Genomic DNA, 14,835 nt, shown 5'->3' with positions numbered 1-14,835 from the left:
ACATAAAATGGATCCCGGCCGGCGCGGCGGCGGCAGCCAGGCGGCGGGCTCGCGGGCGGCGGGGCGGCCGTTCCCGAGGCTCCGCGCTGCGCCCGGGCGCACACGCGCGCGCTGACCGCGGCGGCGCCCGGGCCACGCCGCGCCGCCTCTCCCAGCCCTCGCGCAACTGTCAGGCCGAGCGGGGCCGGCGGATATTGGCTCCGCGACGCGCCGAGGCTCCTCCCCGAGTCTGGATCTTTATATTTTGGGAGAATTTCTTTGAACTCAGTTACCGAGCTCCGGGAAGGAGACAAGTTCCCACAGCCGGCGCGCCCCGCGGAGGCGCGGCGCGGCGCGGCGGGGCTCACCCGCCTTCCCCGCGGCGGCGGGTGCCTGATCGCCCCCCACCTCGCTTCCCTCGTGGAGGAAAACGGACTCCCTTGGCTGGGGAGAAATGCCAGGGATCTGGATGTGACCGTGAAAAGAGAACGTGTGACTGGAGGAGGCAGAAGAGGAGGAGGAAAAGCATTATTGGAAGAGAAGAATAAACCAGCCACTCCAACCCGTTCTGCAAATTAGTGCTATTACTTCTGGGGTCCATTGCTTTGATTCTTTCCTTCCCCCCCCACCCCAAATTAAGGAACCTTGACTTGAGGGCCAAGAGCCAGCCCCCCGACAACTGGGGGGGGTACCCTTCTGGGTCGGAAGACCTTTTGGATGTAGTGTTGGTGGAACATTTAGACACTCTCTTCTGGAAAGGCCACCATGAATTCGGTAGCGGGGAATAAAGAGAGGCTTGCGGTCTCCACCAGGGGCAAGAAATACGGGGTAAGTTGCGACGGCTACGATGCGGAGGCGCGTTAGCAGAGCCCCCTCGGCCGGGGTCCCCCTGAACCGGCGCCGTGCGGCCGCTCAGGGCGTCCCCGAGCTCTCCTGCTGCTGCAGAGGCGCCTCCGCCAGGCTGTGCGTGCGCGGAGGCGGGCCCGCCGGCGAGGACGCCCGCACACTAGCCTCACCCTCGGAATTTTCTGTCTTCCCGTTCCTTTCCATCCCCGCACCCCTAACTTTTGCGGCATTCGTGCACTTCCAGGCAGAGTTAAGCCGAATGTGTGTGTGTGTGTGGGGGGGGGGGGTGTGTGTCCATGAATCCTCAGCCATTCCTCGGGATCATTTCCCTGGAGCCGGGAGAACCTTCCGTTTACCTCCAGGATCCGGAGGGCTGTACCCGGAATGAATAAAAATCCAGAAGCCCCCCCACCCCCACCCGCCCCGGGCGTAGCGTCTTCCAGGAACTTGAACGTGGGTTCTTTTGGGGATGGGTGTCGGGTTCGAAAGCGCGGGGGTGCCGACTGTATGGGTTCCCCCCGCAGAAACCATGGAAAGCCCCCGAGCGAGCCCTCTCCAGCCGAGCGGAGGAGGAGTCCGCCGGCGCCCGGGAACCCGCGCAGGGGCACCTGGGGTGGGGGGACCCACTTAAGGACGATTCACGGGGCAGATGGAGGCAGATTCGGCCGCAGGGCTCGGAGCGGTCTCGGACGCACTCGGCCGGGCCCTCGGGGGCGCGCGGATCTCCGGGCCGGCGCGCGCGGGGCAGGGCGGGGGGAGGTCGCCCCCAGCCCGGCCCGACCCCACCCCGGGGACGCGGGAGCCCGCCGCCCTGCGGCCCCTGACTCTGCACGTCTCCCCCGCAGGTGAATGAAGTGTGCTCGCCCACCAAGCCCGCGGCGCCCTTCTCCCCCGAGAGCTGGTACCGGAAAGCATACGAGGAGTCGCGCGCCGGGAACCGGCCCACCCCCGAGGGCGCGGGTTCGGCGCTCGGCTCGTCGGGGACCCCGTCCCCCGGCTCGGGCACCTCGTCCCCGAGCTCGTTCACAGGCTCCCCGGGCCCCGCCTCCCCGGGCATTGGCACCAGCTCGCCGGGCTCCCTGGGCGGCTCGCCGGGCTTCGGCACGGGCTCCCCGGGCTCGGGCAGCGGCGGCGGCTCCTCCCCCGGCTCGGACCGCGGCGTCTGGTGCGAGAACTGCAACGCCCGCCTGGTGGAGCTGAAGAGGCAGGCGTTGAAGCTGCTGCTCCCGGGGCCCTTCCCGGGCAAGGTGAGCCCGCGCGGGGGCAGGCGGGAGGGCGGCCCCGGGGCCGGGAGGCCGGGCGGACCGCGGTGGGGGGGACACCCCACGCCTCTCCCTCGCCAGGGCGTCCGCGGGGCACGGAGCCGGGAGGGGCGCCCGCGGTTTGAGGCCTCTCGCTCCACTGGGTATGCCCCGGGTTACGGGTCCTGCAGCCCTCCGCTCGAGTCCCCTCGCCGTGCTCCCCGAACCCGCCGGGACCTCGGGGCGCCTTCGCCAGAGACCCTGTTCCCGCGTGCCGCCAAGCCTGGCGACGCGGGGTGCGGGGGGAAGGGAGGACAGCCGACCCCGGCTCCTGGGGGGGTTTCCTCTCTGCAGTCCTCCCCCCACTCTCTCCGGCTCATCGGATCCCTCCCTCCCCCCGCCACCCGTGACCCTCACCAAAAGCCCGCGGGAGTGGTAAAAGCAAGCCGGTGTTTAGGGGTCGGCGTTCCCCACTGTTGATCGTGGGCCCCTAGTTCCCAGGATCACAGAAACAGAAACACACCCTCGAAGGCCAGCTTTTGCCCCCTCGCAGGCCAGCTTTTGCCCCCTCGCTTTCCGCGAATCGGCCCGAGGAAGGTGAAGGGGCGGGGGCGCCTGGGAACCCGGTCGCCTCCAGGCCCGCCCCTGCCGCGAGCACGTTGTCCCCTCCATGGCAACGCCGCGGCGTGGTGCGCGCTGGAGCCCCCGGAGTGCAACACAATGCAATTGTGTTTGCACTGTTGGGTCCAAGTACTATCAAATGATAATATTTACTCTTCCGCTTCAAAGAGTTTTTATCAGTGGTTGGAGAGCACTGTCGAGAAAACAGTGACTAGCCGTGGGGATTTCTGACACTGCCCAGTGGCGTTTTCTGATGTGTATTTCTGGGACTTTGGAAACGAACTACCGTGATTTCGAGTGGTGGAAGTTTAGCGGCAACTCCATCTGCCTGCCTCATTGTTTTCATACGCAAGGGTTAAGTTAAGCAAATACCCACAGAAGTTGTAAAATTTTACATGTGGAAAATTACCACCAAGAGAATTGGTTTTATGAATCCCGCATTCATCTCAAGAATAATTAACCTGTGGATTGTTGTCAGTATGCCATTTTTTTTTTTTTTTTGTATCTTGGTAATAAATCTGGCCAGGCACCCTGCGAACAAATCTCAGGAAATCTGAAAGCGGATTTTATACTTGCATTCTGTATCCTCCAATTTAGCACTACTTGGTCACTCACAGGTTTATTTATTTGCTCTTTTGATCATTTATCAATAGTCCCTGATTTCCTGCCACATTCAAGGCACTGTGTTAGCAAGGCCCTGAATAACAGGTACCTACAGCCCTTGTCCACATGGAGTTTGCGTTCTAACGGATGATACATTCAACCACGAAATGCACAATTCAGAATTTATTCCCATTTGCGGTAAGTGCCGCAAAGGAAGAGGGTGGGGCGCTGTGAGATGGTCCAACCAGACTAGACCATCTGATGCATTTTGAAAAACCTCGGTTCTCCAAGGTATCATCCTATATTTGGCAATCCTAGTAAGTTACAGTCTACCGAAGTATTCTAGAACATTCTTGAGGACCTGTTCTTACAATAGTTGTTTGTGGTGTTGTTTGAGTGCTCGTGTGTGCAAAGGTAAATCCAAATAGACCCTTTCTATAAATATGGAGGAAGGGAAGGAAATCAGTAGGGAGGAGAAACGTGTTGAAATTCAAATGTATCCGTCACGTTTTGTGGAGTCATGTGACAAAGTCGAGTTTTGGTTTTGTTGAGGCACCTGGAAAATTCATTCCCAGGGTTACCAGAGGCAGTTCAATATATTTGTCAACTTTATTTACCTGATGAAATGAAAGTGATCCTGGGGAACTGATCATTGGATTTCCTGAATCTCAGTGCTCTGTGCCACCTTACGGTGACCCAGGCATGTCTGAGGAAGAGCGGTCGATCACGGGGAGAGTCACACAGGATCACTGTAAGGCACACATCAATATCGTACAATGCCACCGTTGCCTGGAGTTTCGTATGTGGCATAGTGCGGTGAAACATGACGTTTGATACAGGGGGTGTGCAAGACTTAGCCAGAAACCACAGCGATCTGGATTGCCTTATTTTTTTTAAATTTTTTAAAATCTTTATTTGAGAGAGACAGAAAGTGCGAGCGGGGTTGGAACAGAGGGAGAGGGAGACACATTCTGAAGCAGGCTCCAGGTGTGGGGCTGGAACTCAGGAACCGTGAGATCATGACCCGAGCTGAAGTCGGACGCTCAACCGACTGAGCCACCCAGGCGCCCCTGGGCTGCTTCATTGTTAATCATGAGGTATAGGGCCTCAATTTGTTGGCCTAAACGATAAATTTAGTTCTATTTTTCTTTTTTTAAGCATTGGTACCCTCATATTAGGTGCAATTTCCATTGTGCTGTTTAAGTTGCAATGTTTTAAGTAGCCCTCAGGTACCAAAAGAGCTAAGTTTCATTGCACCAAGAGATGTCATTGTGACTCCAACATGCAATTTGCCCTGGAGAGTAAGAGTCTAGAAGATAAAGGCATGTTTTTGAGGGATAATTAGCAAAAATCATCATGGTAATTAAGTTGCTTAGCTGTATTTGGAAAATATTTTCTTGATAGAATACTAAACTCTACTAAGTGGTATTAAAAGTCTCCTCAGTGGCTGTTTAAAAATCAGAGGGAGAAGAGCACGTTCAGGAATCTTACTGTTTTAGGACGGATTTGGATTTAGTTCTTTCTCCACCACTGATTCATTTCGTGACATCGAGTAAATCCGTTTGTGTCTGTTTTATTTTATTAAAAAATTTTTTTATATGTTTATTTATTGTTGAGAGACCGAGAGAGACAGAGCATTGGCATGGGAGGGCAAGTGAGAGGGGGAGACACAGAATCCGAAGCAGGCTCCAGGCTCCGAGCCATCAGCACAGAACCCGAGGATGCGGGCCTCGAACTCACAAACCGTGAGATCATGACCTGAGCCGAAGTCGGACGCTCAACCGACTGAGCCACCCAGGCGCCCCCATTTTTGTCCGTATTTTAAACTTTCCTTGGAGAAAGACGTGAGGGTTGATGATTGTCACTTAGCCAAGATACCGTTAGATTTAGGGTTGACATATTTAGGGATTTTCTCACGAAACATTTTCCACTTTCGTTTGCTGATTTCGTGAGTACATTTTCCAAATATCCTCCAGCTGTGTGGGTTCTCACCCTGTGCCCACTGGTAGGTAGCAAGCCCTACTGAATCCCCCCAGTTTTGTGCCCGGGACAGTTGGTTAAGGAGGGGAGGTAAGGTGCCGGCGAGCCCATCAGGGGTGTCTGGCTGGCCCCACGAGTTCGACAGTGGCTCTGGTGGCCTGAGGAGTGACCACCGTATTCTGAGTATTCTTAGGAGTCACGTGGCCACGGGGGAACAAGGCTCCGTGGCACCAGGTACCGAGATTTGGAGATTTCTAGCTCAGGTAACTGGGTGGGTGGGGTTGGTGTTCACCGAGGCAGGAACAGGAGGAGGGGCCGATTTGGGTGGAGCTCAAAGAGAGCGGTGATAAAGGGTTTGGTTTTCCATGCACCGAGTTTGAGGTTTCTGGAAAGAGACAGAGTAGAGGCCGGTGTAGGACTGAAGGGGACTCTGGCGTGTAGAAACGGCAACCGTGAGCTCCAGCCACCGTTCGCGATGCTCTGGGTTTGTCCTTTCAAATAACAACTTACCTGGCTGAGCAAAGATTTGTGCCCGGTGACAGACCGTAAAACATTTGGATTGACTTTTATTACTTCAGTCAGTAAAAAAAAAAAAAAAAAAAAAAAAAAAAAAAAAAAAAAAGTACTTCCTGGGTTTATATCATGTCTTTTCCAGGGCTGGGAAGCAGAAGTGGTCCAATAAAACAGAACGTAGATGTGCAAAGCTACAGATTTGTTGGGATTGTCAGTAAAAACAGTCCTTTGGCGCGTCGTAGTGTTCCAGTGAGCAAATATAAAGCCATTTCGTATCTACTGTCTTTCCTGTTTTACACACAGTCGAGGCACCAAGCAGAAATAGGGGCCAAGGAATGAATCTCCCATTTTGGGGCTATCCTAGATTGTTCTGATAACGGAGACAGAACTTTTGAATTGACAGTGGAAACCCTAAGAAACATCAGCCCCAAAGAATTCCCTGGAGTAAGCAGAAATGTTCCAGGTTGGCGAAAGGGTATCAGACATCTGTTCATTTCCATATCAATACAAGGAAATCTTTTATGTAAAAAAAAAAGGTCCAGAATCACATTCCTATCTGATTTTTTTTTTTTTTTCTCAGCCAAGTATTCTGGGTCCATTTAGGCCCCAGAAATATCAGGAAGATTAGCCAGACACACTGAGAAGGGTGGCCAGGAATCACAGAGATGAAAGAAAGGAATGTGTCATAGGGGTTTAAAAACACCAAACGTAGACTCTAAATAGCCAGAGCCCAAGGAAGTCTAGACTTGGGGAATATGTGTGTGTGTGTTTTCCTAGCTCCAAAACGGGTACGAAAAAACTATTTAAAAGTTCCTCCAGAAGCCGTGGTATGATTCTTTAGAAATAGATACGGAACGTATTACATTTTAAACACGTATGAATTCTGAGAGCTGTGTATCTGAAATCTTTTAAGAACACGTGGCTCTTTTCAGAAAATGTTATTGGAGTCTTTTCCATCTGAGAAATATTTTAGATACGAGATCAGCTAATAGATAACATCACTGATGAAAAAGTCCTGTAGCGTTTATCATTAAAACGTGTCTGAGACATTTTAGGGATTCTGAAAACATTCCCAGTAGAGACACGTGAACGGTGATCTCTTCCTTAAGGCTTAGCAAGCTATGGAATAATGGCATTTCATTCTACCAGCCTTTTAATTGTGAACCAACACGGTCAGTTTTTATAGTGACTTAATTCACTTTGTAAAAACCCCTGGGCTGTAGTAATTTCTTCCACACTCACTGCACGTAGGATTATTGCATTAGAAATGTGATTTTTAAATGGCTGAGGCTAGTAATTTGTCAGCATTTGGAAGGATCAAGTCAATAAACTTGAGGCAACATCAGTTGCTCTCTGACCTATCACAGATTGTGTCATTCATTGGCTGATACTAATGGTGATGGTAATGGTGATGCTTACTGTCCTTAGCGTGTGCTGGGCGCTCTACTCCGATATACCCCTCCCCCACATCCATCTACCAAATCTATAGCAAAACAAAGATGAACCCGATTTCCTTACCCTGGAAGTCCAAGTGATCCACGTGGTTCAGATCACAAACCGAAGCATGAGTAAAGATGCCAGGAATGGAGAAATCCAAGGAAGCTCCCCCCCGCCCCACCAAATCCCTTGGGTTTTTGTTGGTTCAACTGCCCGAGTGGGAGACACCCCCCTCCCCCCGCCTGGAGATTATTTTCATTAGTTATTTATTATTGTGATTATTTTTCCCGGGCTCCCAGATGGTAACATCGCTTTTAGGCTCTGGGGGCAGCAGGTGGTGGGAAAAATACGTGGGGCTGTGGGGATTCGGAGCTGCGTAATTTTCTTGGCTGGAGTGTACCGCAGGGGGACAAAGGACTTCCTCATATTCATAACTGTTCAGTTGAGACTGTTGCCTGTCCCTTCTGAGAACGCCCGGTTGGAGGGCCCTGCACTGACCTTCTGGGAGGAAGAGCTCTTCAGGGGGACGTCTCCGCACCACCTCAGTAAGGCTGCCAGAGTTCAACTCTGTTCCGTCCCGGCAAAGATTGCAAGTTGGCTGGCGTCTGTCAGGGTTCACGGTCTCTTTTCAGGGATACAAACCGCTTTCCTTTTTGCTATCTTGAGTCACAGGCTGACCATAGCATCTTTTCTTTAACCACCCCCCCTCCATTTTTTTTTTTTTGTTTGTTTTTTAAGCCTCCTGTATCGTCTTCCTGTGGCAAAGCAGCTCTGTTCAGATGGGTTCCCACTGACCTTTCATACTTAGACCAGTCAGAGATCTCTTAAAGTGCATTTACGAAGGTGCCCGAGGACCTGGAATAAACCCGTATCCCTAAGTTACTTTAAAAATGTTGATGAACATAGTAAATCAGTCTGTATCTGTCATTCTGCTTACCCACCGCCTGTGGGATGCTCCGGGACCCATCTGAGAAAGTTGGATGTCAAGTTCATGGTTACAAAGGCTGTCTGTCTGTCCAGCACCTCCAGCTTTCAGAGGAATCCGCCTTTGTTTTTGTTGAGTGTTTGTATGCTTTCCTTTTTAAAATTTAGATATCAGATCCACGGGGAGGTTACTTTGGTGTATAATGGAAGGTATAGATCAATTTTATCTTTTTCTAAATGTCTATCCAGTTGTCAGCAGACCCTTTATTAAAACATCCATCTTCCACCCACTGATCTGAGACACCGTCATTGTCATAAAACAAATTTTCAGTTGCACTTGGTCTGTTTATGGACCTTCTGCCATGTTCTGTTTATCTGGTTCTTCGTGTGCCAGTTCCGCACTCTTTTAAATATAGAATCTTTGTAGTAAGTTTTAATATTTGGTACGGCTCGCCCTCCCTCTCCCAAACAGTGCCTTTCCTTTCTGGGAGTTTCCTGGTTACTCCTCATGTTTTCCTGTGTGCACTTTATTTTTTTTAATTTTTAAAAAATGTTTATTTGTTTTTGAGAGAGAGGGGGAGAGAGAGAGCGAGCGAGCAGGCGTGCACAAGCTGGGGAGGGGCAGAGAGAGAGAGGGAGACACAGAATCCGAAGCAGGCTCCGGGCTCTGAGCTGTGAGGACAGAGCCTGACGCGGGGCTCGAACTCACGAACCTAGAGCTTAATGACCTGAGCTGAAGTTAGACGTTTAACCAACTGAATCACCCAGGTCCCCCCCGCCACCATATGAACTTTAAAATCAGCTTGCCGGGGCGCCTGGGTGGCGCAGTCGGTTAAGCGTCCAACTTCAGCCAGGTCACGATCTCGCAGTGCGTGAGTTCGAGCCCCGCGTCGGGCTCTGGGCTGATGGCTCAGAGCCTGGAGCCTGTTTCCGATTCTGTGTGTCCCTCTCTCTCTGCCCCTCCCCCGTTCATGCTCTGTCTCTCTCTGTCCCAAAAATAAAAATAAAAAAAAATAAATGTTGAAAAAAAATAAATAAAATCAGCTTGCCTAACTCCAAAAAAATATTTATTTTAATTGGGACCATGCTAAGTTTATATGTTAACCTGGGGGGTATTTGGTATCTTTTTTTTTTTTTTTTTTTTTACAGTCTTGGAGTCTTTTATTTTTTTTTACACTTATGCCATGAATCCATAGGGAATGGGTTCCAACAGCTCAGGCTCCTTCCCGGTGGTTCTCACAAAGTGTGCTTCTCTGGGTGGGGCAGGGTGGCCCTTCAGCTGAACCCAAGTACCTTTCTCCTTGGCTTCCTTCTGTCTCTGACCATTTTCCTTCACACGCTTCAGGAACCTATCTCGGCCCCTTGAGTACTTAATGTGCTCAATACGTACATTAATTCTCTTAGCGAGAATCTTGCCCTTCACTTGTCTGTTTCCAGCAGTGACAACAGCATGCCGGGTGACGTCGTAGACTCTCCCAGTTTTGCCTTGGTGACATTTGTGGGGCATTCCTTTCTCAACAGTGCCCATTCCCTTGATGTCCACAATAGCGCCTTTCTTGTAGATTCGCATGTGTGTTGCCAAAGGAACAACTCCATGTTTTCTAAAAGGCCTAGAGAACATGTAGCGGGCACCTCTCCTCTTTCCCTTTGTGTTGGTCGTTTTGGCGAATTACCGGAAGATGGCGGTTCTGGCCGAAAGGCAGTATTTGGTACCTTTATGATGTTGAATCTTTCCCAAGAACAGGAAGTGTCGTTCCATTTGAACAAGTCTGCTTTTCAGCAATTTATTTTTTTTTTATTTTTTATTTTTTAATTTTTTTTTCAACGTTTTTTATTTATTTTTGGGACAGAGAGAGACAGAGCATGGATGGGGGAGGGGCAGAGAGAGAGGGAGACACAGAATCGGAAACAGGCTCCAGGCCCCGAGCCATCAGCCCAGAGCCCGACGCGGGGCTCGAACTCACGCACCACGAGATCGTGACCTGGCTGAAGTCGGACGCTTAACCGACTGCGCCACCCAGGCGCCCCTCAGCAATTTAATTAGTCAGTCAATTAATGAATTAAGAGGGGGGCGGGGCAGAGGGAGAGGGAGAAAACTTAAGCAGGTTCCATGCTCATTGCAGAGCCCCGCGCGGGGCTCAATCCCGTGACCCTGGGCTCATGACCTGAGCTGAAATCAAGAGTTAGGCGCACAATCTACTGAGCCACTCCGGTGCCCCACTTTTCAGCAATTTTTAAAGGTTTTTTTTTTTTCTCCTGTAGACTTTGTGCGTTTCTTGTTAAATTTGCCCTTAGATATTATATCTTTTATTGCTGTTACAAGTGAACATCTTCTCTTCTAATTGAGGCTTGTTTATGTAGAAGCAGGATATTGATTTATATGTTCACTTTACATCCTGTTGCTTTATTAAACTCTTTAGATGTGTTTCTCAGTTTTTAAAACTGGTATTCTTGGGTTTTTGAAAGCATTTATCTTACAAAAGTAGAGATATCGTTAGTCTTTTCCTTTGCTGTTTGTATCCCTTTAATGGTTGTCTGTTCTTTGTTACATTGATTCACGCCCCCAGTACAGTATTCAGTGGTAGCAGATACGGTGGGAATGTGTATGGTTTTTCCCATTAAGATACTGGATTTTGTTTTATTTTAGTTTTTTAAACTGAAAAATTTAATTTTTTAATGTTTATTTATTTGGAGAGAGAGAGAGAGAGAGAGAGAGAGAGAGAGAGAAAGAATGAGTGAGGGAGGGATAGAGAGAGAGGGAGACAGAGAATCCAGGCAGGCTCCAACCTGTCTTCGCAGAACCCAACACAAGAGTCAGACGCTTAACCGACTGAGCTACCCAGGCACCTTCCCCCCTTTTTAAAAATGTTTATTTATTTATCTTGAGAGAGAGAGAGATGTTGGCTTTTGAACTAAGGTGTACGTATAGTTTTACAAATTAAGGAAGTACCCGATTCTCATTTGATTTAGGAATGGGCCCTATGTTTTGCCAAATGTGTTTTCAGGCTTTAGGGAGGTTGATCATATGATTTTTCTCCTTCAATCTATTTTTTTTAATCAAAAATTAAAAAAAAATTATTTACTTTTGAGAGAGAGTGAGAGACAGAGAGTATAGGTGGGGATAGGGTTTTTGTTATTGTGGGTCTGATTTTTGAGAAAGGTTGTGGATAACAAAACTGCTTTGGGCTCTGTGGAGCTTGAAGTGGGATGCCCCCATGGGTCCCAGGAGCATTCAGAGCTAGAGACGTGAGTCTGGGAGATGTTGGCCCGGGGAGGGTGGTGGGATCCCCAGAGGGCGAGCTCTCCCTGGAGGATGTTAGAACGCAGAGCTGTGGGACCCACGGACATTGAAGGCACAGACAGCCTGAGGAGCCGGGAAGAGAGATCAAGGAGAGGCCAGAAGAAGGGGAGGAAAATAGGAGACAGTGGATTCCTGGAAACAGAGAGGAGGTAGGAGTAGGGGTGGTAAAGGCCAGATGCCTTGCAGAGATCGAGGAGGTAAGGACTGAGGTTTCCCTTGATGTAGCAACTAGGAGGCGGCTGGGAATCTTTGTTAGAAGAGTTTCTGGTGCCTGGAGAGAGGCAGGCAATGACGTTGTGTCCAGGAGTGGATGGAGGGGTGAGGGCAGTTGAGGTAGCATTTGAGTTGTTGACAACACTAAGAGGTTGAGAGAGATCCATTTTTGAGGTGCTTACGAAACTGATGTTAAAAGTGAAGATCTGGGGTCAGCAAACTTGGGTGGAAAATCAGATTACATCACTGTGTGACCTTGAGCACAGCCTTTCTGAGCTTGGTTGTTCTTCGTCCATACAATGGCAGCAATGATAGGACCCCCACCAGGGTCGTTGTGAGGGCCAGTGAAATGTGCGAGGTAATATTCAACCATCGCTTTGTTTTCATTCCAATGACTTTGTCCAGGAAAGTGAATTTTATGCAAGGCCCCCCTCTCTCTCTTTCCTTCCTTCCTTCCTTCCTTCCTTCCTTCCTTCCTTCCTTCCTTCCTCCCTCCCTCCCTCCCTCCCTTCCTCCCTCCCTCCCTTCTTCCCTTCCTTCCTCTCTCTCTTTCTTCATTTTGCCAGTGTCTGACAGCAAAAACGAGAAAGCAGCGGTCAGAGAAAGTGGAACCATTCAGCTCCTCTCCTTTTTTCCATGTCCTCACCTCCACGTGAACAAAGCACCTAATGCATTCCCCTCTGGGTGACTCCACAGAAAATTTGGGGGTGCTCAGTTGACCAAAATCGCCACTGCTTTTAGTTGAGATGGCCTGAAATAGGGGTGGAGATTCCTTGTCACAGATGGAAATCTCTGCCTTAAGCCCCGCCCCTCAGGAGGCCCCCCCCCCCCCCCCCCCCCCCCCCAGGGAGCGTCGAAAACCTAGTAGTTAGCACTTCTGCCCAGGAACGAAGGAGAGCCCGGCTCCCCCCTCACCCCCCCCCCCCCCCCCCCCGGATCTGGGCAGCACCAGGAATTTGGGTTTATCTGCCTTCCCATCCAGCTTTATCTTTCTCAGACAGTTTTCTTTGCAGTTACGCTTTGCTGATCCTATCGCATCGATTCCGACCAGACCTCGCGGAGAAGTCTGGAAGTAGAGACACCCTCCCCCACCCAGCGGTATTTCCTGCACACATCTCAGCTGGCAGAGGGTTCTTGTAAACTCTTACCCAGGAAGGGTCGGTATTCCTGTGCTGCTACGTGGGCTAACGTATCAGAAGGCTCTGGGGTAGAGTGAATTCTTTTGATAAGCAGAACCATATCTAAGTATATCTTCAGTGTAATAGACCCCGTCGTACCTCTGAGGGGCTATTTTGATTCGTGGTTTCTGCTTAATGGAGTTTAAGTTCAATATTTTGCCAGCCACACAAAGTTTTTGGAAAAAGGCTTAGCTCTCTACCCACAGCACGGTTTAAAAACCTTTGATAGTCCTTATGCACAAAATGTCTTTATTTTTAAACCGTGAGCTGCAAATAATAAGTTAAAAATCTACTCTGCCACCACAGAAGTGACAAAATGTGGACTTTCATTACTTCTTTATCTCATCTGAGTGATGTCTGAGACTTATAATTGCTAATTCAGGACTTCCCCCCCCCCCCCGAAGTTAACATAGGAACTTAAAGAGCTGAGATTTTCCTCGGGTATGATTCCATTTTTTTTTTAATTAGCAGTGATAAGCGGCTACACTTCCCGGGGAAACACTACCGTCTTATTTATAGCGGTTGCTTTCCTTGGGGTTGGAATTCACTGTTTCCCTACGCCCTGCTCCACCTAAATGGTGGTTTCACGCAGCCACAGGAGACTTACTTATTAACTGAGTAAGACACCAATAACAACAACCCTCAACCGTTGAGCTCTCTAACCAAGCGGCTCCACAGAAATTAAACAGCTGAATTCAGGCAAACAGCTAGCAACCACCATTGTCTAAGAAAAATAATCGGCCTCCTGGCTCAGTTGTGTGTCTTTCCAGAGAGGGACGTCCTGGTCCTGAGCGTGGCAGCTGACAGTGACCTGGGGTGCCCTCCCTGCTGCCCCGGCTGTGAGCGGGAGCGTCACATCTCTGCCAAGCCAGGCAGCATGGCGATGGGGCCAAGGGGTGGACGGGAGAAGGACGGAAAGGGGAGGAATAAGATAAGGGAACGAGGAGGAGGAAGGACAAGAGAGGGGGCGAGAGAAGCAGCAAAATAAAGGGCTGGTGGTTGGCAAGCATCTCAGGTTGACTATAGTCCCAGATGGGTTTTTTTTTTTATTAAAAAAATTTTTTTTTATACATTTATTTATTTTTGATAGAGCACAAGCGGGGGAGCGGCAGAGAGGGAAGGAGACACAGAATCCGAAGCAGGCTCCAGGCTCTGAGCTGTCAGCACAGAGCCCATCGTGGGGCTCGAACTCACAAACCGTGAGATCGTGACCTGAGCCGGAGTCGGACGCTTAACCGACTGAGCCACCCAGGTGTCTCCAATCCCAGATGTTTAGAGGAGAGAGGACCGTCCTTAGACAAGGGACAGAGATGCAATCTTGTCTCCAGCACTCATTAGCACGGTGAGCTTGGGCCAGCCGGCCAGCCAGCCGGTGCTTCATTTGTAAACCAAGAGGGCCAGAGTCGGTGGCCTCTGTGGGTCCCTGTGAAGCCGGAGAGGAGCCCCGACACTATGAGCCCGGTCCTTGCTCCCAGAGTCCAGACGGATAAGCTTGACAAGGCTCTGGATGGATTTCTGGCTGAACCAGGAGCCTGGAGCTGTTCCGTGGGCGGCCCCGTTTGTGGGCCTCCCACCCTCGGCCGGCCAGGCCTGTCCTCCTCGTTCGCCCGTCCAAACAGAGGTGCTCAGCACCGCCATCCCCGACGTGTCTACGTCTGGAGTTCGGGTCATCAGCCGACGGACAAGACTCTTCCTGTTTCTTAAAAACGCTGTTCACTTTATTGTCTTCTGTGTTTGTACGCAGAAATAAACTTGGGCAGACAGAAGGACAATAGGTTTTATAAGAGCACTTTGGTCAGGAACGTTTGAGAAAAAATACTGCCTTAGGTATGAAGACTGCTTATAGTTGTTTGTTGGGTTATTATTATTTTTTTTTTTTGCTTGTAGTTTTACAGGAACAAAAATCTGCCGTCCTGATTAGGATTTAGAAATAAATTTTTAAAAATTAATTAATTTATTTAGAGAGAGAGAGTGCAAGGGAGGAGCAGAGAGAGAGAAA

At 50.1% G+C, this 14,835-nt stretch overlaps 1 protein-coding gene across 1 annotated transcript in view; it reads left to right on the top strand.

Annotated features, from left to right (window-relative positions):
- The first annotated feature begins 387 nt into the window (after positions 1 to 387).
- The window catches only part of KIF26B (kinesin family member 26B), a 457,099-nt gene continuing 442,651 nt past the window's right edge, over positions 388 to 14,835 (top strand). Inside the window, 2 exon segments of the mRNA XM_032591791.1 lie at positions 388 to 807; positions 1,671 to 2,072. Coding sequence (XP_032447682.1) covers positions 745 to 807; positions 1,671 to 2,072 — 465 coding nt within the window. The 5' untranslated portion in view covers positions 388 to 744.

Source organism: Lynx canadensis, chromosome F1 (genome assembly GCF_007474595.2).
Source record: "Lynx canadensis isolate LIC74 chromosome F1, mLynCan4.pri.v2, whole genome shotgun sequence".
In the NCBI taxonomy this organism is placed as follows: domain Eukaryota; kingdom Metazoa; phylum Chordata; class Mammalia; order Carnivora; family Felidae; genus Lynx; species Lynx canadensis.
Note: the sequence above shows the minus strand (reverse complement) of the source record. Positions and strands in the feature narration are given on the sequence as shown.